Here is a 21,804-nt window from a genome sequence, read left to right as displayed (position 1 = left end):
TCCATTTTTTTTATCAAGATTTATGGGTACAGATCGATAATACTAGAAAATGATGGGGATATCTTCCAACCCAAGCTCTCTCTCTCTCTCTCTCCTCTGCTCTTCTATAACCAAATATATTTTACGAAATCTGATAACAATAGAAAAGGCAGGAACTAGTATTCAATGTTCATGAAGCATAACACTCAAGCTAAAGATACTAGTATCCTCAAAGCAGTTCAAGAACAAGGCATATTTAGCTAATTGGACACAAGGCACAAGCCGGACTTCACCTTTCCTGAGGGTGAATTCCATGAGATGTTCAGCAAATCTACTGATGATAAATAGCAATATTCCATTCTAGTTCTTACTTTTTTGCTACTCAGCCAAGTTTCTCCTGATACGAAAATTATTCCTGCAAATCATAAAATTCCAAATGCACACTCAGAAGGAAAAATAAGTAAGAGAAAAAATCATCAAAAAAAATAAATAAATCTCACAATGGCCAGAGGGAGGAGAAAACCATGGTGTGTGTACATATAATATATAAATTATCTAGGCAGATGTAACACAGGAACAGCGCAAATTCTAAATACTTGTAATTCTTTAAGGCCCTGTTTGGTATGGAGAAAATGAAAACAGAAAAAGAGGAGAAAAGGGAAACAATATTTTCATTTGTTTGGTTTAAGAGAAACAAGGAAAGACAACAAAACAGGTGAGAAAGTGTCTCTCTCCTACATTTAACTTTTTTCTCTTCAAAAAGAAAGAAAGCAGGGATAATTTTACTGGGCTCCCTCATCCTCTCAAGCCTTATGCTACTCTCTTCATTGACAAGGTAGAGAAGAGCTTCCTCCCAAGCCCCTTTTTTCCCTCTTTTCCTACCATCTATGAAACTGATGATCCTCTGTTGTGTGTTTTCCATCAAGTTCTCCAAGATCAAGAGCAGAAGCTAAAAGCAAGATTCATCCTACAAGATCAATGAACTCACCGGTGATCGCAAAAACTAATGTAGACCACCGTTCTGAATGATTTGAGTAGGGATAGACCTTTCTTGAAAGTTTGACCATTACAATGAATGCAATATGAAAATAACAGGAACTCCCTCAACTTTCATGGCATTGCTGGACTGGGTACCATTGTACTCTCTAGACTAGAGCAGCTGGTTCGCTTTTACCTCAGTACATGAAATAAATGGGCCAGACAACAGATCTAGATGGCATAGCTACCAAATCGAGCTCCTAATCATCTTATCAGGCTCTGTTTGAATCTTCTGCTTGAAGTTCCACTAACTGAACACTGTCAACTGTTTTCTTCTTCATGAAAGAAGTAAAATTGCATTTATTTTTGTTTCTCTAAACCAACTTCTTTTGTAAATATTTTTTAATAAATCCAGTCTCCGCTTGCCTTTTTTGTTTCAGGCTAATTTTTTTATTTGCTTATTTTTATAAATCAGCAGCATAAATAATCAGTGGTTACTGATTTCAGAGCTAGATGTACTGTGGCAGCTCGCATATCAGGGGTTTCATGTTGTCTGCTTTGAAGATTACGACATGATACCCAATGCAGATGAGCCGTATCTTAACTATTTACTGAGTCTTTTTTTCCCTAGTTGAACCAAAACTTGCTAGATACATGTCTCACATCAGCCCATTTCACATGGGGTGTTAGGGGTCCAAACATAAAACCAAATACTGAGATACCCAACCCAGACTGACCTTTGGATTAGACAGCAGTATCAGAAAGGGCTTTGATGCTGTTGACAGCTTGCTAGAGAGTATTGAGCCTTGTGTGGAATCTGTATCTAAGGTCAGATGCATAATTATGTTGGATCTGAGCCTGCAGCTCAAATTCCGCAGTCCCAGGAACAGTGCAGCTTCGGCTGAAAAACCCTCATGTAAATCGGTTACTCTAAAACACCACCTACCATTGACGTGATTCGATTCAATAAAAGGTCATGAAATAAGAACACTTTCTTTGCAACCAAGAGATTGTGTAGGTGGGCATGGGTTCAACTTTTAATAGGGTATCAAAGCGGTATAGGTGGGACTCCATCCAAAGTTGTTCACTAGTAAGAGGTGTGTTATAAACGGTCTCGTGTGGATCTAGGATTAGAAAGATCCTATATGTTACTTGGAAGGAGGTCTGCTAACTTTGGCTAGTTATTTTGGAAAGGATTTGGACCGAACTTCAATAGTAATGAATTTAAATAAACTTCTCAATTAGAAACATTGTTGATATCAAAACAACTAAAACTTTCTAAAAACTCTAGAACACCTTGGTACCATAGGAGATCAAAGGTTTCTAGACAAGGTTTGCATTCGGTGTTCCAATTTACCCTTGATGAACTCCACTTTAACTAAATCCAAACAGGCCAACAGGATATGCCTAGGTGCACCAATTTAATCCAGTTATGTCAACCTGACTTTTATCTTTAGAGGGTGGAAGGGATGCAGGCTTAACAATTTCACCTGATTACATGTAAAGATATGGAACAGAATCCTTACCCATTAAAGAATTTACCAGTTTACACATGTACTGTTTATCAAATGGAACAGAGATGGGTAAAGGTTGTTTATATGCAATTACACAAATAAGAGAAGGTTTTTTTTTTTTTACTTTCCAATCCCTCGCAGTGCAAGTGTATAAAAAAAAAATTCTCATGTAGTGGATGAATTAATGTTAGAGAACTCTTTAGTTGAAACTAATTTAGTTATATACTACTTTATTATACTTGTGTTTGGCCTTCCTATTGGAAGCCTTTTTTACTTTCTTAAGGAAACAAAAAATCTGACAACAATCTTGCGCACACAAGCACACAGTATGCTCATTGCAGTCACTTTTATTTATGTTCCAGAAATAATAAATGTAAACACAAGGAAAGTGACAAGTATAAGAAGCGATAGGCAAAGCAACTGTCAGCTCTGCTTTCTTGTCCTCATATGAGCATGTTTAGTTGTTGTCAATTGAGCTCAGTATGACCTTTTTCTTTTTGACCAAATAATTTGCGTTTTCCATTTTCCGAGTTTTTGGAGATACTTTCAGGTGGTGCCACCTATCTATTTGTGTTTTTTTTTTCCTTTTCTTACTTTACCATTGATTTGAAAGTTTTGAGTTGATCTTTATCACTTTGCATTACTCGTTTACTTTAACTAGGTTATGTTTTTCTTCATTCACTTTTTCCACTTTTTCGATCCTTAATTCTAGCCCAGAAAGAGCAGAGCAGTGTAAGGAAAAGGGTACAGATAGAATATGTGGGGCAGGGTCCAATCACGTGTTGGAAGGGAGCAGCCAGGGACACAGTGCAGGTTTGAGTCCCAAGGCAGGGTGAAGTTTCCCTCCAGCTGTCACTTCTAGTTATACAAAGCACTAAAGACATGCACTCTGAAATAACAAGATTTCGTGTGGCCTCCTTAACTTCACTATTTCTTTAAAAACTTAACGATAAATCCAAATCAACGTTTTGGGATCAATGACTTCGAATACATGGAGTCAGAGAAAGAGAGAAAGGTCAACAATATTTTTGGATAGAAATGCCCATATATAAATGTTGATCAAAAGACAAAGAAGCAACCAGTAAAAAATACCCAGATGGCAAAGAAACTAAGAGTTTATGACTGAACAGGTGAATGTTTTAAATGCACAAAGTTCAGTGCAGCTGACAAATAAATCTAAACTGATGCAAATCAAATTCCAGAATAAATCTTAAGGTCATCATTAAGTAGAACTATGCGGGACACTATCAGTTTATGTTCCATACCTGGCTATGAATCCTATTTAAGGCAGAAATGAGGGATTCATTCCCAGCAATCGATATCATAGTTTTGGCAAGTGTATCGGTTGAAAATTTTCCTTCCTGAAATGCACATAGATAAATACACGACAAAACCCTTTGCTAACTTAAGTCTGACAACCTATTCAATAATAACCAATTACCTTATAATCATGATACACTTTCTCCAAGGATTCCATGGTATGCTGAGGTACATGTCCTCTCATTGCAGAAAACAATGCAGGGAACGACATATTTGGAGGAAGTCCAGGGAATGGAGCTCTTTCCCTTCTCCGTCCTTGGGCATTAACCAAAGAGCAACCAGGACTCCAAACACCTGAAACCTATCCCACAAAGGAACACCTCTTAAAAAGGAACACCTTTTGTATTTTGGTAAGGAACAATTAAACATAAATGGCCCCAAAATTTTAATAATACACAAAGGAGAATGATAGCTTTTACAACATAAAATAATATTCTTGTATACTGAAAACCATGTCTTACTGGAGAAGCAGGAGAACTCAGGATAGCACTTGGAATTTCTCTTGGAGACATATGATGTTGAGGAACAGCAACAAAATGTCTCATGAGGTCTTTTCTCCACATCTCTAGAAATATCATATAGTAAGTATGTCAGACACTCTTGCAAGTTCCTTATTGCAAAATTGAACCATAAACTTGTTGAGAAGTAGAATAAAAGCTCTTTAAATGACAAGTTGTGCACATAAATTACCTTGAAGCTGCTGAGAAACTGTGAAGGTCACAACATATTCAGGGAGAACATGGGTATTCATATAGGTGCTCCACACAATATACCACTTTGGTTCCTTTAAGTTATCGACCCCATTATCAAAACTTTCTTTGCTAGGGTGGAATTGACGTGATCCCAGCTCAACTTCTTCCATGTTCCCCATTACAACACGACAAAGCACCACATGAAATTCGTTATCCACATCGGGCTCTGAACTAGATGCACTAGCAAAATTGCAAGGCACTCAGTCAAATGCCAGGAATTTCTTATCAGAGAGAAACATCTAGTTTACGAATTTAACTGGACTATCTAAACAACATGATCACACTGGACAGATCCAATTGAACAATTTAACATTTCTGGTATATCAGCACATGCCTTAATTAGCAAACATTATGGCTTCTGTGAAACAATGCACATCCTGCTAGGAAACTCTGTGCTTCCGTATAGAATCATCAGTTATAACTTATGAATCGCTAGCATACATCCCTTATCAACCCAAAAAAACCATTAACCAGGTGATCTCACCTCACATATGTCTTAGTTGATCAGGTGAAAATGCTATCTGGTCCTACATGCCTTGGTCATTTACCATACTTCCTAAATTGTTGTTATTAGCATCCATAGAAAAAAACAGGCTCCTTTATAAAAAAGAAAATAGCTAATAGATCAATTATAGAAGCTTATTTGGCATTGAACAAGTGATGAACAGCACAAGCAAGGTATGTGACCATCATAGTGGCTCAGTCATCTTTCAACAGTTCCTTAAACACAAGATAACTTTATTTATTTTTAATGCAACATAAGATAGAGCTTCAACAGGAGAGCCCATCACATATTTTGAAGGCATGAATACTGTAGGTTTATTCCAGGCATACCTGTCCCCTTGAGTATTTTCATATCATAATACATAAGCCACTTCTCAATTCTTAGTTAACAAAATGGCCTCATTCATATGATAATATTTTAGAAATATTATGTGGATATACAATATTTATTACGTCATCTTTCTGTAAAATGTGAAGGAAATCTTCCAAAAAAAATCTAGATATGGATGTTACTGCATTAATAGTAATACAGGAATGTTTCTGCCACTATATGTTAGATAACTACATACTATCCATGTATATGAAACTTAAAGAGAAAATTTTTTGGCATACCCACAAAGGAAACAGACGCATTTACTTTTGGCAAACCCATAATGGAAACAGAGTCTACTCATGTGAAATTCTAGCAGCACATACGCAGAAATAAAGTGAGTTCAGCTTGCTGACAAATCAAAACACCTTCAGGACTGTCAAAGTGCAGGACATAGAACAGCAAGTATGAAGAAATATATAAAACCTGTTACACAGAACAACGTTATAAAACCTGCCAACGTTAGCTGCAACAGTTTAGACCTATGTAGATCAATCTAATATCGTTTAGCACGTCAAAATCAATAAAGTGTCCACTCAGTTTTGCATTCCTGAGGCTGTTCAAATGCTAGGAACAATGATTTGCCTGAGAGAAATGCTATGCTTCTAAATAACAATGGTAGAGTCCTGATCTTTGAAGGAGATTAACAGATGAAGAGGTTGTTGATGCCTGCAACCTTTTAGCTGCACTGGAGGAATGAGGACTAATGAGCAAGAAAAGATGAACTGGAGTCCTTTTCAGGACCAATGAGTAAGACAAGATGCTGGAGTCCCTTTCAGGACTAATTAGCAAGACAAGATGGACTGGCTTGGGTTTCTACTTGGTAGCCTCCAGCAATGAAGGTCTCTCTACTCATATTGCTTCCTTATCTTAGAAGCTGGGTGGGTTAGCCAAAGATTTTCTTCTCCATTTGGAACTTGTTGTGAGGTTGAGTCCTCGTTTTTGACAACTTACAGTGCAGAGGCCTGACTATTAGCAATTCAACATGAACTCTTCGTTGGCAATTTGACATGTCTATTGACCATATTTGGTTATATTGAAACTTAGGATTCTATGATGTATAATCACAGTAGAAAAAGATTAACGGATAAGAAGAAGAAGAATAGTTGTGGAGATACGGTTTTAGGAGGAGAAGAGAAAGAATGACGAATTTGGAGAAAATAGGAGAAAGAAGAGGGTAATGGGCTTATTCCAAACCCTCTCCCTTAAGCTCTATTTATAAATGATAAAAGTACCAATATTATAATTATACCCTTTACCTTAGTAAGAGTGAAGAAGAGACAAAAAACATTAACTAATTACATCAATGACACTCCAACATATTCATATCTTCAAATACTCTCCCTCAAGCTGTGAGGTAATGGTAGTAATCCCAGTTTGAAACAAATAACATAAATGTAGTAATAACATCCTCAATCACGATGTCCTAAGGATAAGTACGAAACCGGGCACAAACTATCAAAGGGTAGAAATGGGTGATAAAACATAAGTCAAAACCAACCTCAAATGATTTAGAACAAATATAATGATAATAATCACTAAAGTGGGTAATGACTGTTATTCACAAGACGGCGATAAAAAACCCAAGGGTACCAATAAAAAATTTCAATGGACTTAAAAACACTCACATATAAAAAGGACCAACCATAGCAATACACCAAAAAGGGCTAGCAAAAGAGAATTAAACGAGAGTCAAGTAAAGGATTGTAGGAGAAAGGACCAAATAATAAAAAGGTAACGGGGAATCAATAGGAAGATAAGATGAAGAAGTTGGGGCCATAATGTGCTTTATTTTCCGAAGTAATTCAAGTTCTTCATCATATGAACCAATGCCGACAACAGTCAGCAAATAATGAACCCAAGGCAAACAACCGAGGAGTTATTCTTCAATAATAATGTCTTAATCAAGGAGACACAATAGTAGCTACGGTAAGGAGCCAATGCCCAAATAACACATACCAAATATGTTGTTATATAGCAACGGATAACCGGTAAATAGTAAAAGTCCTCAAGAATAATAAGGACATATGAGATAATCCGCAGCAAATCCATCCTTGAATAAGAAGATGTGCACCAAATAATAAATTGGAACCGAGTAATAAGCTACCAATAAGTTGAACCAAATGTTGTAAATCTTCTCAAAAAGAATAACTGAACTGAGTACTGCTAATTTCGAGAGTAGCTGCAAGGTCTTCTAAAAAACAAAGAAGAAAGAAGAAAACAATATTGGATGTTGCTTCTACACTTACTGCATCAATGATTAATTCAAATACCAAACCAAGAGCTACCCATATTAATCCAACTAATTAGCAGTCAATGACATAAGTGTCTTGTTTCTGAATATAGAGCACACTTAGAGATGTAATTACATAATGAAACTGATTCTAAAAGGCAAGATAAAAAACCGAAGGCAAAGGGGACAAGTAAACCGAGTGCTGATCTAACATGTTGTTAATATGCTACAAGGATTTCTCATAACCAAAAAAGAAACACACGTTTTGAAACTGGTCCTAGATCATAATCTTTTTACATAGATACTTCAGTAATTTTTAGTATTAAATCAAATCACTACTTTTTTTTTGGAAGTTGCCATAATTCGGAATAGGAACACTTCTTCTCTCTGACAAATAAATGAAGGAAAGTTTTAAAAATAAGATGATCTTCTAAAGATTATTTCCAGATATTGTTAGTTAATAAACAAAAAATTTTCAAGGGTAGATCATGAGATACTTTCCTGATTTGTTGATCAATAACAACAACTCAAAAAGTACAACAAAAAATTCGGATCTTTGAATACAAAATACCAACATGACCTTTGATTCTTCCAAGGTGAATATCTCCTTAAATATAAATCAGATTGACATGAAATTTTCTCCTTATGAAACTAGACTTAAATACCTTTCATCTAAGTATAGCGTCTCATCATAAAATATACTTCTTTTGAGATAAATAATCTGATAGATTTTGGACCTTGTAATCTAGCCAAATTGAGTACTCTTTCTTCCTTGGCCAACATGATCATTGATCTTCCAAGATTGATATCTCCATATAAAAAAGTCAGATTGATAATTTGTTGAATAGATTTACAGATCTTTCTTTTGATGTATAATTCTCCATAAAAAGTCTCGTTCTTGATGGCATAAAACGATTCGAAAGTTGAAGTTTCTACTGTTGCACGAAACTTTTCTTCTGCTTGACTTTTCCTACTTTGTATGTCGATTTCTCTTTCTAGAAAAATTGATTCCAACGATTCTTTTTGAGTTGGCAACTAGGCTCAAAATATCTTTTCAACGTTATATAATTTTCTATATGAAACATATGGTAAAAGAGTTAAAAAATCCAATGAAAAAACATGAATTGGGAAAGAAGGGGAAAACGAGAAACTCCTCTCGTTTCTTTTTCTTCTTTTTCTTCTTCTTCCACCCCTTCTTCTCCATCTTCTTCTCCTTTTCCATCTTAGAGATTTTCCTACTCTGATACTATGTTGAAACTTAGGATTCTATGATGTATAATCACAGTAAAAAGTGATTTAAGGGGTGAGATGAAAAAGAAGAGTTATGGAGAGAAGGTTTTAGGAGAAGAAGAGGAAAAGTGACGGATTTGGAGAAAGGAAGAGGAAGAATAAGGTAATGGGTTTGTTCCAAACCCTCCCCCTTAAATTCTATTTATAAATGATCAAAATACTAATATTACAATTATACCCTTCACCCTAGTAAGAGAGAAGAAGAGACAAAAACATGAACTAATTACATCAATGACACTCCAACATATTCATATCTTCCAACAAGTTACACTATGACTACCAATTGAAGAAATGAATGGTTTTCTTACTTAATTGTAATCCTCAAATATGTGCCCTAGCTACTTTAAAGGATTTCCTTGATCATTGTGCCTTTCACAAGCTTCCTCAACATGAGACATAATTATGGCAATCCTATCTTGCCTAAATTCCTTGGAATATTTGGTTGGAGAGGAGTCAAAGACAATTCAGGCAGATATATGCAGCCGTTGAAAAGGTCATTGACAATGTCCTTAACCCTGTGATGGGTTTGTTCTCTTGATGACATTAATAAGTTCAATGGGGAGTAAATACATAGTAATTCGAGATTGCAGGCTAACCTTACTGCACCTAAACATCTGTCTCTTGAAAAGGTCATTGACAATGTCCTTAACCCTGTGATGGGTTTGTTCTCTTGATGACATTAATAAGTTCAATGGGGAGTAAATACATAGTAATTCGAGATTGCAGGCTAACCTTACTGCACCTAAACATCTGTCTCTTGTTATCTAGTCTCCCCTTAGTTTGCAAACTATTAAACCAAATTTTGACCACTGCTCTTTTGGAAATCCTGGCCATGCTAAGTTCCAAAGGATTGTTATTGGCATGATAAGTCTGTCATTCTTCTGATTCTACAAGTGCTGAACTTTAAGCTCTACTTCATTTTCTATTCAGATGGCAAGGGCCCCCCTCAAATAGAGGAGGATTCTAAATTCATGATCCTGGTGTTTGAGCAATGCTGAACCTCCTTGCAAGACCTTTCTCACAAGATTTTGACTAACTGGTTTCATGTAAAAAGATCACCAAATGATGTAGCTGATGCGTTAGCTAAGAGGGAGTGGGGCTTCAATCTCTCATTGTTAGGCCCTCTCCCTCCTGATTGTGTACCTGGTCCCCAGCAGCCTTGCCTTCAACTTTAATAGTATTCACCGTTTCAAAAATAAAATCAGTGAAGTGATTAAAATGAAACTAAATGTGCAAACTGTATAAACTTGAGACTTACCTGACATATGGGTGCTTTTCAGGAGTGAGATAAATCCCAATGCCATATGGAGTTGCTCCACTCCAGGTTCCAACCTTTGAAAATCCATGCACCACTGTGCTCTCAATAATGTCTGGAGTCGAACCATACCAGGCCAATCTAACATTTGCATCTCCACGAGTTGCCTTTGTCATCCGCACAGTCTTCTGGAAGGCCTCCAACCGAGCACTTCCCATTGGACTTGCATGTGAACACCAGTAAACAGCCTTTACCTTGGTATTTTGATCCATCTTTGACATGCCTCTCAAAAATAGATTCTTGACTGATATATAAGCATTGTTGCTTTCTGATAATTTTGCTAAAACTATACCCATTGAACTGAAACCAGGTTTCCCATGCAGAGTTACAGGTTCTGGAAACTGATAGTGAGAAGCACATTTTCCCAAGCCAAGTATCCGATCTTTGTCCTTTCTCCCAGCTGGGCCAACAATGCAATCAATAGCTCGCTTTCGTGAAGCACCACTAGCTCCTTTTTCAGTAATTCCATCATAAGGACCATTCTGTGCACCAGAAGTATTGACACAATCAGTTTGGTTGTCTTTCACTGAGGTAAACTCCTTGAGGGCGGTCACATTACAGTTGTCTGCAAGACTCTGACCAATATTCCCAGGCCTCAAAGCATTATCAACAACCTCATTGTCTTCCAAATCAGCCTCTCTCTTGTTCAAATCAGGAATTCTAGCAAAGTTTTCATTGTGCTCCCCAAAGCTTGGCCCATAACCCACCTTGCCAGTTACTTCCTTCGTGCTATCATTTTCAGCTTTGTGCTCTGCACTTCCCTCCTCCATGTCAACCTCGCGGGTGCTCATCTCATTTCCTTTCTGACAGCCACCTTCCCCTGCATCAGCATCATGTGCCACATTCTCATCTCTTTTCTGATTGCATCCATTCTCAGAGCCAACCTGGTAGGCCACTCTCTCACAGCTGTCCTCCCCCCTGCCAATCCTATCCTCACTTGGCCTCTCATCTGAGTCGGTCTTGCAGGCAGCAGCAGCACTGCCACACAGTCTAACACCATGTCGCTGGGACCCATTCTCCCCACCCTCCAGGGCCCTAGTCTTGGAATGCGCCTCAGAATCTCCCTCAGCAGGTCCTGCCTCTTCAGACTTGTCAATATTTATTTCAATTTCTAACTTAAGTGCAGCCGAGTCTATAGCTGTGTTTCCTCCTTCCCCAACAAAAGTTTTTGGAAAGAAGCATTTACCGTTAACATCGATCCAAGCAACAGATCGCTCAAATCCAGTTTCCAGATCAAACTGAAGCATCCTAAGAAAATCCACCAGATACCGAGATCCTTCGGTTTCCACTAAGACACACAGTTTTTTGTCAGTGAAAGCTTGTCTGAATCCCTCCAAGCCTTCGGCCGGAAAGTCGTTCCATTTACCGTTTTGAAAGAACATGACTCTTTCAGGGACCGCGCTTTTCTCAAAATTGTGGCGGTTCTCGAGTAACGCTAAGCAGTCCGGCGGGAGACTCTGGCTGGGAGTTCCGCAGGACTGTCCGTTTGGAATGAGAATTGTATTTTCAGATTTGCCGCTAAAGGACGCGTCTTTCCTCCTGTTCAAAACCACCTTGGCAGCGTACACATTGCCCTTCTTTGGAGTGGCAACAATATAATTTCCATTCTGCGACTTCATCATCACGTGCAGTTGCAGAATTGCATATACAGGGAACAAAGATTATGTTGGTCACGTAAAAATTAGGGTTTCGGGTAGGATTTGGAGCTAACGAAATTGATTTAGCACGAGTTTAGAGTTCTGGGTACCCATTGAGATAGTATCTACAAAAGGGGCGATTTTTATCTAACCTGAAAAAACAAAACCAATAGACTGAAAATCTACAGCAGTTAGCAAAAGCCAAACTTCATAAGTTTCTCTTGTTCCAGCCATCAAAACTTCATAAAAGAAAAGAAAATGCTAACTGATGGAATTAATCTTTCTCTTCTTCCCGTTTCTCCTATCAGGTGCTAGACTTGCAAAATTGCAGCGATCTTAAAGTCTGTTTGCAAGCTCGAAAGCGAAACTCAAAATTCTAATACAAAAAAAGAAAACACGATATTAGCAGTATTCTTTTAAGACAGGAAACTACAGGAGATCTTGGTGAGAGAATAATGCAAGATACAGATGGAGATAAGAGGATAACGAGAAACAGCCTAAAGAAGAGTTGATAGATGACCGAGCAAGAGCCAGATCCAACAGGTGATAATTCTTGCAACTTGTTCAGAACTCGTCCAATCTTTTCTTCGAAACGTTCCCGTGAGAAGGAAATGAAAATAAACGAAGGATCAGAAATCTAGACGCAACGCTACTCTTCGTCTTCTTCTACCCTCCGCCATGGCTCGCGCTGTGAAGTTATAGACAGTGGCACTTAAACAAGCACCTTCAGTTCTGAAAGAACTACGGATCCTGCCATCCTGCCATCCCTCCGTTGAGCCAGTCGATTTGACGAAAATAACCTTCGTACTTTCGACAGGTTCTCTCCCTTTTCAGAGGGATCTCTGATCTGTGTCAAAGATTGGACGAACAAGAATGGCAAACCTCTTCAAACTTGTCTTAATCATTAAGTTATGAGGGAATGAAACGCTTTTCTTCTTCTTGCCCATAGTTCATGCACCTAAGAATAAAAGGCAAAGGAGATGTCTAATCAACTAAAAGAGGAAGATGAAGCATCTCTTTGTGTTGTAGATCTCCACAACCAAGAAGACACATCCCTTACCTTGTCACATCCAAAAAATTAACGATGGTGGAGTATAAAGAACTTCGACTACACTGCTCCATCTTTTGGGCTGGCCTAATGTATCTCCTCAAACTGACTGGTACTCGAATACTGCTTTTGTCTAAATGCTCAAGATAGCAAAAGCTCACATAGAGACATTATTCTTAAGCTGGTTTCGACTATAACAGAGTGTGTTTTGTTTGACCAGCTTGGATGGATGGGTTGGAAGTTTGTTCAGTGGAGGCTGACACTTCAAGGGCGAGCTTGATTCAATCAGTCGGAGTGGCCACTAGGTCTGTCTGTGCCACATACAGGAAGACTGCGACAACAACTAAGGAGGCAGAAGCTTGGGAAGCCGCTAAAAAGGCCTGCGGGGTCTTGCATTCTCTAGCAATTCAGGAGCGTCTAGATTCTGATGATTGTGTTGGGTTTTGGCTTCTACTTGACTTGTCAGTTGTCACCACCTTCTACGTCGTGATTGTTTAATTTTTACCTCCTTCGTCTACATAAATGCCTTCACTAAAGCCATTAAAGAACCGTTAACAGTTTTATATAAATCCTTACTCTCGCTTAGTGAACCACTGTGTGGTTCTACTGTTTTAATGGATCGAAGCAAGAAGTTTGAGCGACAATGATTAAGAGGAGAACACCCCCTCAACCGTCTCTGTTCGAATACCTGACAGCGTTAGAGCGAGCAGAAAATTTTGGTTTTTTAGCAGCAAATACCTGGATGTCCTGTGCCTGCAACAACTGCGTTTTGGGGAGTTCCTGTCCAAGCTTATTTTCCAGACAACGTAACCCTATTCCAACGACTTACACAGCAAAAGGATATCACAAACCGTAAGACATTGCCTACTGTGAAGGCGCTAGATATTTACAACATCACGATTAAAATCATCATATAAGACACTAAACTAGCTAAAAAATGACAGCCGATTGTGATTGTTCACGAAACCAACTTGCAATTTCCTCCAAAATATATCAGACCACCATTGGTTATCATCATTAGGATACAACCAATGAAATCAGTCATGCATGATAAATAACAATTCCTGCATTTTGGCATGCTCATACAATTGATTGCAGAAACTCATACAACTTTTCCTTTGCCTTCCCACGGAGTCGAATATGGCACGAAAGTGCTGAAGGTCCATGGAAAAACCAACTTTCTAAAGAGACGAAACGGATGTACAGAAACAGTGGGTGCCAAATGCAAACCCACTAGTCCATAGATGGCCCCAGTTTGCATAGGTCTACCTCTAGATATGATACAACCACCTCAGTAGCTTTTGCCCAGGAAATGGCAGTGGACCATGAAGACTGAGCCTACTGCCGAAAAAGAACTGCAGATAGCATATTTGCAGTGGCTGGAGTTGAATAAAACCAGCCAGCAAACAATGCGGAATGAATCTTCTGAAATGTAATGGACCTTCAGGCTTCATAAAAGACAAATATTCTGAGACATAATGACCTTCATAAAAGGACTGTTTTTGTTCGCTTCTGTTTCTGAGAAACGAAGCGAATACCTTGTTTCCCAAGATCCAAGGTCCTAGCTCTTCCATCATCCAAACTAACAGATAAAGCTGCTGTGCCTTCAACCACATTGGTAATCACACCTTTATGCCTACAAATGGAGTAGAACTATCAGTCAATGATCCATGTATAGAGCATGGTTAACATCACTTAAAAATCAGGTATAGGCAGTTGCTGAAAGCAGAATAAAACTTATTTCTGCAATGTGTCATATTTCTTCACCAAAAACGCAAGCTTTTAAAGCAAAACTTCAGAATGTAGAACCAAAGGAAAGGGCTCTATTACACATATTCTTTAAGCCACTTGGGATTACAGAAAGAGAAACTTGCACATGCATACAGGTGTATTTTGCTTTCACCAATTCAGACACCACGAGAACAGAGAGGATCCACCACCAGCTGAAAGTGGGAAACTCATATAAGTCCATTAATAACCTTAAACGGCAGAGGTCAGTGGTCAATAAGACACTTCTACGAGCAATCCTTATATTTAAGAGGTTATGAGGACCAAATACTAGGGTTTGAAAATATCCTGCAGCTAGAAGGTGAGAGAGCTCGTAGGGTTCAAGAAGTTCTAAAAAGTAACCAAAACGAAGCGGCTGCTCAGCAGTTTCTCTACCAAAAATAAGTACCAGCACTCACCAAGAATTGTCAGAGGACTGATGAACTTCAACTCTCTTTCCAATTGCATCTTTACCCAATTTCTTCAATATCCAGTTAGCATCCATGACTTCATCTATTGGACTATCCCTGTGTGTCTGCCCCTCCTCACTCTCATCTTCATGAAGAGGAGCTTTCTCTATTAACAAAGTTGGTCTCTTCCTTTTTGACCTCTGCCCTTTAATAGAACTTTTATCTTCATCACCAACTGGAGCCCACGAACTCCTATTTTCAAGATATGGGTTCTTGAACTTTAGCCTCAGTAAGGGTTTGGGGTCTTTAATGGATGGGTTGGAAGCTGATTGTGAAGATGAATTTTCATGGTTCTCACTGCGGAGTGTAATAGATGCAGCTTTACGATTCTTCCTCTGCATAACTTCATCATTTCTCAATGTGGGTCCAGTCATTTGCTCCGCTGCTCTTCTAAATACAACTGAAGTTCTTTGCTTATGAATGGATTGCAGTTCGTCTTTTGCATTTCCTCGTCCATTACTGGGAGTGGAATCTGAAACTTCAGACTTGACTTTTCCAAGTTTTATCAAGCGACCATCTCTCCCTTTATGCTTTGCACTTTTTAATAAATTCTCATCATCAGCTTTAACACCTGCAAGTATCAGATAGGGTTAAGCACTTCCCCATTTTTTTATAAATGGTAAGTTAAACACTTCCATATTTAAAAACAGATGTATAACGAAACCTTAAAATGCTAGGCAAGCATCTAACACTAAGAAAGAAGTATAAATTCCAGAACTTTTGCAATTCCGGTATCGTATAAGCTTACACATGAGTAAGTGTTGAAAGAACTAACAGAAAAAACCCTAAAGAAGTACCTTTCATGTAATCTAATTTGGATGTACCATTGTGTCCCCCTAGTATCTGCTTCTTATCATTAACCTTATTCTGGCCATTATCTTCACTTCCTGGGCATGTAAATCCACAGATAAGCCAGTGATGCAGGACTACATATGGGTAGTTAAGTATAGCCGACTTCCATTTATGTCAAAAATAGAATATAAAAATTACTAAACCTGCTCTGGTAAATCATAGGATAGGCATAACACTTCAAATAAGGGGCTTTACACTAAGGAAAGAACTTGAATGTAGAGGCAAAAAACTGAACACTACGAAACAAATTAATTGAACAGAAAAATTAATGCATGCATACCATTGGATGTTAGTGTGTCTTGCTCCTTTTGATAGCTTGAAGCTTCAGACCTTGGAGAGTTGGTAACATTTTTATTTCTTGCTCCCAGATGTATGACTAACTTTGTGCCTTTCACATTATCAGGCTTGCTTGCATGTTTTCCAGTCGTCTTAATTTGGGCAAGCTTGTCTACTCTTTCCTCATTGTTAAGTCCAATATCCTCAACAAACTTATTTTTTATTGGTCCAGTCTGACTAACATAAGACTTCTCCATTTTATTGCTAGGAGGTGAAACAAAGTCAAACCCTTCATATCTATGAGATTTAACATCATCACTCTCGTATGCCAAGCTGTTGTCAAATGATTGTGTTTCCTGATATTTTTCAAATTTTTGATAAGGTTCTTCAGTTCTGCTAGTTTGAGAGACATGGTCATCTTTCTTCTTTGTGTACTTCTTGTAAGAATATGACTTTGTCAATTTCTTCCCATACTCTTTTGTGTTCTTTGTTGCCTTTTCAACAAAGCCTTTGACAGAAATCTTTAAAGAATGCCCTTGATCACTTTTTAATATAACAGGCTCATTTTCTTCATCATCGGAATAAGGAGAAACAGAAAATACATCCTCCTGAGATGGCAACCCAGCTACAGCCCTCAAGCTAGCAATCTGATCTCGATCAGCTTTGTCTCGCCTTCTCCATATTTCTTGAACTGCATCATCAAGATCCCTAACCTGTCACATTATTGAAAACATATCGTTATACATAACAAAGCTGTCTAGTTAAAGGACACCACTCTTATACTTTTTTGGAAATGTTAAGACACGATATGCCCACTATACCTGGTAACTATCTCCACGACAAGCACCACATTTGTAATATAGGTTCCCATCAGCTTGGAACTGTTGATACTTTTCATCACTACATAAAACATATATCAGAAATATGGTTTGCAGAATAACTTCAAAAAGGAGCACCTTAGCCCCTAGTAGATCCCAAGTTATCTGAACTATTTGAACTAAGTTAATGTTTCAGCCATATTACATTTTCACATCCAACTGTGTCAATCAGTTATAGAACAGACCAAACCTAAATTAAGGTTTCAACCATATTACATTTTCACATCCAACTGTGTCAATCAATTTTAGATCAGATCACACCTAAATTAAGGTTTCAGCCACATTTTTGCTTTAATTATCAACATTATTCTTCTTGAGAAGTAAAATAGCCAATCCTATTGCAATATTTTTAAAAAGAAATTTTAGGTCCAGATAGAGCTTCCAATGAATCATGATATTTACTTAGATACTTTAAATCTGTTCACAATCCATATTTAGATATGCCAACAAGCCAACTCTATCAGTTTCTGCTAAACTGAGGTGAGTTCTAGGCTGGACTTGTTTGCAATCCAAGCAGAAAATAAGCAGAGTCAGACACGGGGGCTTATCAATTTTTTAGTCCAGTTTTGGCTATTACCAGTTTTTATTGCATATTGTAGCATTCCAGCCATTTTAACATTTCATTTCAAAAAGCGTCAAGGTGAGTTTCCCCAGGAGAGAAAAATCTATCAGAAAATGTGAGAAGGAAATATAATTTATAGGATATATCAACTGATTGCATTAATCATTTGCTGTAGATAACGAAGGGTATCAACACAAACCTGATGTCATCGCACTCGCAGTGGACCCAATGTTGACATGCATCACAACAGACCATAGGTGTTGATTCTGAATCTCTATATACCTATAAGTGACAAGAGTCAGCGTCATATGTGAGAAAGAAATCCAAGAACATTCCTTTACATGCAGATATAAACCAGAGAGAACTTTTTTTCTTTTTTTTTTTTTTTTTTGAGAACACAGAAAGAACCCATATATAAACACAGTTAAAATATATCTGCATAAAACATACCTAGTCACATAACCCAAACATCTTTGTATGAGAAAAACACCAGTTACGTAACAGAAAATACATTATTTCTGGGAAGAGTAAGTCTGAACCAAAATTACATTTATGATAGGTAAAAGACATCCATATAAGAAAGAAAATAACCCTATCCTTTGAACCTCAATGTCAAGAAAACAAAAAACAAAAAAAATTACCTTTAAACAAACAGGGCAGTACTTTCCCTTCACAAACAATCTTCCACAGGCATCACAGCAAGTATACCCCAAAAACCACCTACAAGTTTTACATGCAACCATCATATATCATCAAACAAAAAATCAGAATTTTGTTAGCATTCTGTTCAAGGTTAAACCAGTCCAGAATTAAAAAATTTACTAAGACTTAAAAAGACAAGCCATTTTAAGTCTATCTTATGGAAACTTTGCAACATTAGGCTGTCTCAGTTCTGGAATTCAAGATTCTAATTATGGCCGCAACAGGCAGAACCACATCTTTGCACATAGTAAAATTAGCACACAACCACTCAAAAGACAGACAGATGTAAATCAGCCAACTACATAAAACCACACAAGATGATCCTACTACTATTGATACTCTTAATACTACTTTACTACTATAACTACTACTTGTAATAATAATAACAATACAACAGCAACAAAATAATAAAATTGTTACAAGTAGAATTCAATGGAGTGGGATAACAATAATAATGTCAACAATAATACATTTTCAAAATAATAATGACAATAATAATATAAAACAACCTAAATCCACTATTAATATTAAAATGACATCCCGATCCTTGGTAAAGGAGGAGGCTTCTTCAGGTAAGTTGATAGCTGGCAGCCTGGCATAAATATTTTGTCACATTGTACTACATGAATCAAGGTCTCTTGTAGCTAATCCGAGTATGTGGGTCATGGCTTGGACAAGGATAACGTGGAGTCTTCTTAGTCTTGACAGGTTTATGATTGATGAATGACACAGGTAGTAAAAAACTTACCAGGGCTCGGATAACATAAAAACTGAACCATTACCACTTAATTCAACCTCAAATACCCTGAGTTTAACCATATCTCCTGATTAAAGAGCATAAATGTTAAAACTAATAGTACCTTGTGCTAAGACCACTTCCAGGGACAGTGGACCCACAACTGTGACACCTTGTATGTTTTGGACACAGATAAGGTCCTGGAGTACGATTCTGTGGAACAAAATAGAGAAACAGGACCATTTTATTCAATTTCCTTAAAATAGCCAACTGCTAGTAAAAATAAAAGAATGTAATAAGGCTAACCTTGTGTGGAGGTTGTTGACAGTAGCAATGATAAGCTCCATCACATCTTTTGCAGAACATGAACTTATTTGGATCTCCAGCTCTTCGGCATACCTTCGAAAGATGAATTAAATATATTAGATATATGACTTGGGCTTTTGGCTTAATGGCCACATGGGAGAGAGAGAGAGGGGGGAGAGGGTTCTAGTGTGAAGTTTTGGGTTCAAGTTTCACCAGGTAAAGAGTTTCAACATTCAAAAAATAAAATAAGAAAAAATATATTGATGTATATTTCTATGAAGGAAGCAAACTGAAAATTGAAATAATGTCATCATGGATGGTACCAAGTGGCTGATATAGATTCAAACCACCAAAAAAAGTAGTAACAATAATAATAATAGCTCATAGTTTGGAGAGGTAACTAAACCTCACAAATGCGACAAGAGGGGCAAGTCCATGAACTCCAATGAAATAGATCTGCACATAAGTGTTATTGAGAAGGTTAAAAACACAAATCAAATCCCTTTTTCAAAGTTCAATTTTTTTAACAAGGAAGAACACTGATATCTGCAAATTGACAAGATAACAGCAAAAGGAGGTAGCTAAAACCTCTATATTCGGCCCAAGACTTCAAGCAGTTCCTATGATACTTTTTGCTGCAAAGTTTGCAACAGAGCATTCTCCTTGCTCTCTCACTTCCTTCATTTTCACCAGAAAAGCATATCCGACACATAACCTTAGGAGCAGATAAACCTTGTTCTTCTCTGGCAATGTCTTGAGCAGCTTCTCCAGAAACTTCCTGAGATAACAAAAATAAATGCCGTTCAAGCAAAATTATACACAGAAAACAAGCAAAAATGTGGAAAAAAAAGTGAATCACAGGATAAAATGAACCAATGCCCATTCATGTCCGAGTTGAATTTTAGGAATCATCAAAATAAAATAAGGAGTTAACTCTCGAAGACTGGTGATACATGTTGGATGATCATGAGGTAATAAAAGGAAGGGAACATTGATCAGAAAGAACACAACAACTCAAAATTTTGATAAAGAGCTGTGAGCCACCACAGTCCTAGCACAAGGTACCATTGATAGAGGACTCAAACATCCAACCAGAACCTTAAAATAAAAAAAAACCTGCAAATTGAAAGTAAGAGAGAAAATGTGAGCTGGTGAAATACTGACATTTGTCCTCCTATACTCCAAATCCAGTAAGTGAGCCCAAACAACCGATCCATAAAACAAGAAACCAAAGTTCACACTCAAGCAAGAACATGCCAAATACGCCGCCACTTCAAATCTCCACTAAGACAAAATGGGGAAAGCCATGTCTGCTGATAAGTCACTCTATCCTATAACCACAAGATGGAAGATTACCGAGACCAACCTACCAAAGCAACTCACTGAAAAGAAACAACTCACAAACGAAACACGAAATGTGAAGCAATCCAACCAAAAAACTTATCACATTCAGCTCCATCCATGACAATAAATACTAAAGAGACAAATCCCCCGAAAATTAATCGAATTAACGAGGAAAGAGAACATTAATTTAAAAAAGACTCACCGCCAAATTGCCAGTCTCAAACCTCCTCGCATAATCCTCGGCAGCCAAGGAGGCGGCCACAGCCCTTCGTTGCAGCGCGGCCCTTTTAGTCTGTGCTGACAACATCTCATCTCCATCCCCAGCAAGGCCATCTCCGCCGTCGACGACCGTCACGGCCGGGACGATTCTCGGAACCGCAACCTGCACAGTTCCCTCCCGCTGAACCCTAATCGGCCACTGATCTCTCAAAAACTGCTCAACCTGAAGCACCTCTTCCAAGAATTCGCTCCTCCACGTCTGGCTTTTCAGCCCACCAGGAAAGCCGAGCGTACAGAAGCAGATGCGTTTGCTGCAGAGAAATAAAGCAATGAGAACGGAAGAAGAGAAAGAGGGAAACGAAAGAGGGAGAGATAAGAGAGAGGGGAAGAGGGAGAGACCATGTAATTGGGCATGCGACGTGAAAGGCCATGGGATTCGATGTTTGGGAGGTTATTTTAGCGGGGTTTCTCTCCTGTAATATTTGAAAAAATGGCAAAAAAATAAAAAAGAAATAATGGGAAATAGGGGAGCAAAAAAGAGGGATTGTTAGCGAGCAAGGCAGTCCTGAGTAGTATACTCCTCTTAAGAGAGAAGACTTGGAGAGGCCGTCCGTCGTTTTCTCTTTCCCAAACTACCCTGCTCCTTGTACCCTTTTTCCTTTATTCTCCCTTTTTACGGTTTACGAACTCCCCTTCACAGCAGAAGAAGTTACCTCTGAGTTCTCCTCCTCGTCCTTTTCCCGAGTCCCTCG

At 38.0% G+C, this 21,804-nt stretch overlaps 2 protein-coding genes across 5 annotated transcripts; both read right to left on the bottom strand.

The window, feature by feature from the left end:
- Window positions 1-102: 102 nt before the first annotated feature.
- On the bottom strand, window positions 103-12,580 carry LOC137949551 (probable inactive poly [ADP-ribose] polymerase SRO1). 3 transcript variants are annotated; one of them, XM_068795618.1, is made up of 7 exons: window positions 12,413-12,580; window positions 10,199-12,268; window positions 4,482-4,723; window positions 4,253-4,356; window positions 3,913-4,092; window positions 3,737-3,832; window positions 103-394 (listed from the first exon to the last, which is right to left on the bottom strand). In XM_068795618.1, exons 2-7 carry the CDS (start codon window positions 11,875-11,877, stop codon window positions 389-391), a joined length of 2,307 nt encoding a protein of 768 aa, XP_068651719.1. In that variant the 5' UTR covers window positions 11,878-12,268; window positions 12,413-12,580; the 3' UTR covers window positions 103-388. The 3 variants fall into 3 exon arrangements, with proteins under 3 accessions (XP_068651719.1, XP_068651718.1, XP_068651720.1); XM_068795617.1 differs by having other exon boundaries at window positions 10,199-12,580; XM_068795619.1 differs by having other exon boundaries at window positions 4,482-4,714; window positions 10,199-12,580.
- A 1,326-nt stretch (window positions 12,581-13,906) lies between these two features.
- On the bottom strand, window positions 13,907-21,572 carry LOC137950054 (uncharacterized). Of its 2 annotated transcripts, XM_068796405.1 has the most exons (13): window positions 21,452-21,572; window positions 21,036-21,363; window positions 20,078-20,267; window positions 19,896-19,945; window positions 19,490-19,582; window positions 19,308-19,396; window positions 18,387-18,465; window positions 17,945-18,027; window positions 17,127-17,205; window positions 16,310-17,018; window positions 15,975-16,064; window positions 15,127-15,748; window positions 13,907-14,576 (listed from the first exon to the last, which is right to left on the bottom strand). In XM_068796405.1, the coding sequence occupies exons 1-13, from the start codon at window positions 21,481-21,483 to the stop codon at window positions 14,426-14,428; spliced, it is 2,595 nt and encodes an 864-aa protein (XP_068652506.1). In that variant the 5' UTR covers window positions 21,484-21,572; the 3' UTR covers window positions 13,907-14,425. The 2 variants fall into 2 exon arrangements, with proteins under 2 accessions (XP_068652506.1, XP_068652507.1); XM_068796406.1 differs by lacking the exon at window positions 15,975-16,064.
- Window positions 21,573-21,804: the final 232 nt, after the last annotated feature.

This window comes from Aristolochia californica, unplaced genomic scaffold (assembly GCF_029961685.1).
Source record: "Aristolochia californica isolate CCGP_79_NKW_82.1479 unplaced genomic scaffold, dmAriCali1.0.hap1 SCAF_14, whole genome shotgun sequence".
NCBI classification, from domain to species: domain Eukaryota; kingdom Viridiplantae; phylum Streptophyta; class Magnoliopsida; order Piperales; family Aristolochiaceae; genus Aristolochia; species Aristolochia californica.
The sequence above is the reverse complement of the archived record's forward strand: the minus strand, read 5'-3'. Positions and strand labels throughout refer to the sequence as shown.

What these genes read in the sequence shown, in the direction of transcription:
- LOC137949551 (XM_068795617.1), bottom strand. Translation starts at nt 11,877, where the DNA reads ATGATGAAGTCGCAGAATGGAAATTATATTGTTGCCACTCCAAAGAAG. An exon ending in TGAGTTCTCCTGCTTCTCCA is followed by an intron (nt 4,093 to 4,252) that starts GTAAGACATGGT and finishes TTTGTGGGATAG; the next exon opens with GTTTCAGGTGTTTGGAGTCC. An exon ending in AAGTGTATCATGATTATAAG is followed by an intron (nt 3,833 to 3,912) that starts GTAATTGGTTAT and finishes TGTGCATTTCAG; the next exon opens with GAAGGAAAATTTTCAACCGA.
- LOC137950054 (XM_068796405.1), bottom strand. Translation starts at nt 21,483, where the DNA reads ATGGCCTTTCACGTCGCATGCCCAATTACATG. An exon ending in GGAAGTGGTCTTAGCACAAG is followed by an intron (nt 18,466 to 19,307) that starts GTACTATTAGTT and finishes TAAAACTTGTAG; the next exon opens with GTGGTTTTTGGGGTATACTT. An exon ending in TGCGAGTGCGATGACATCAG is followed by an intron (nt 17,206 to 17,944) that starts GTTTGTGTTGAT and finishes TGTTTTATGTAG; the next exon opens with TGATGAAAAGTATCAACAGT.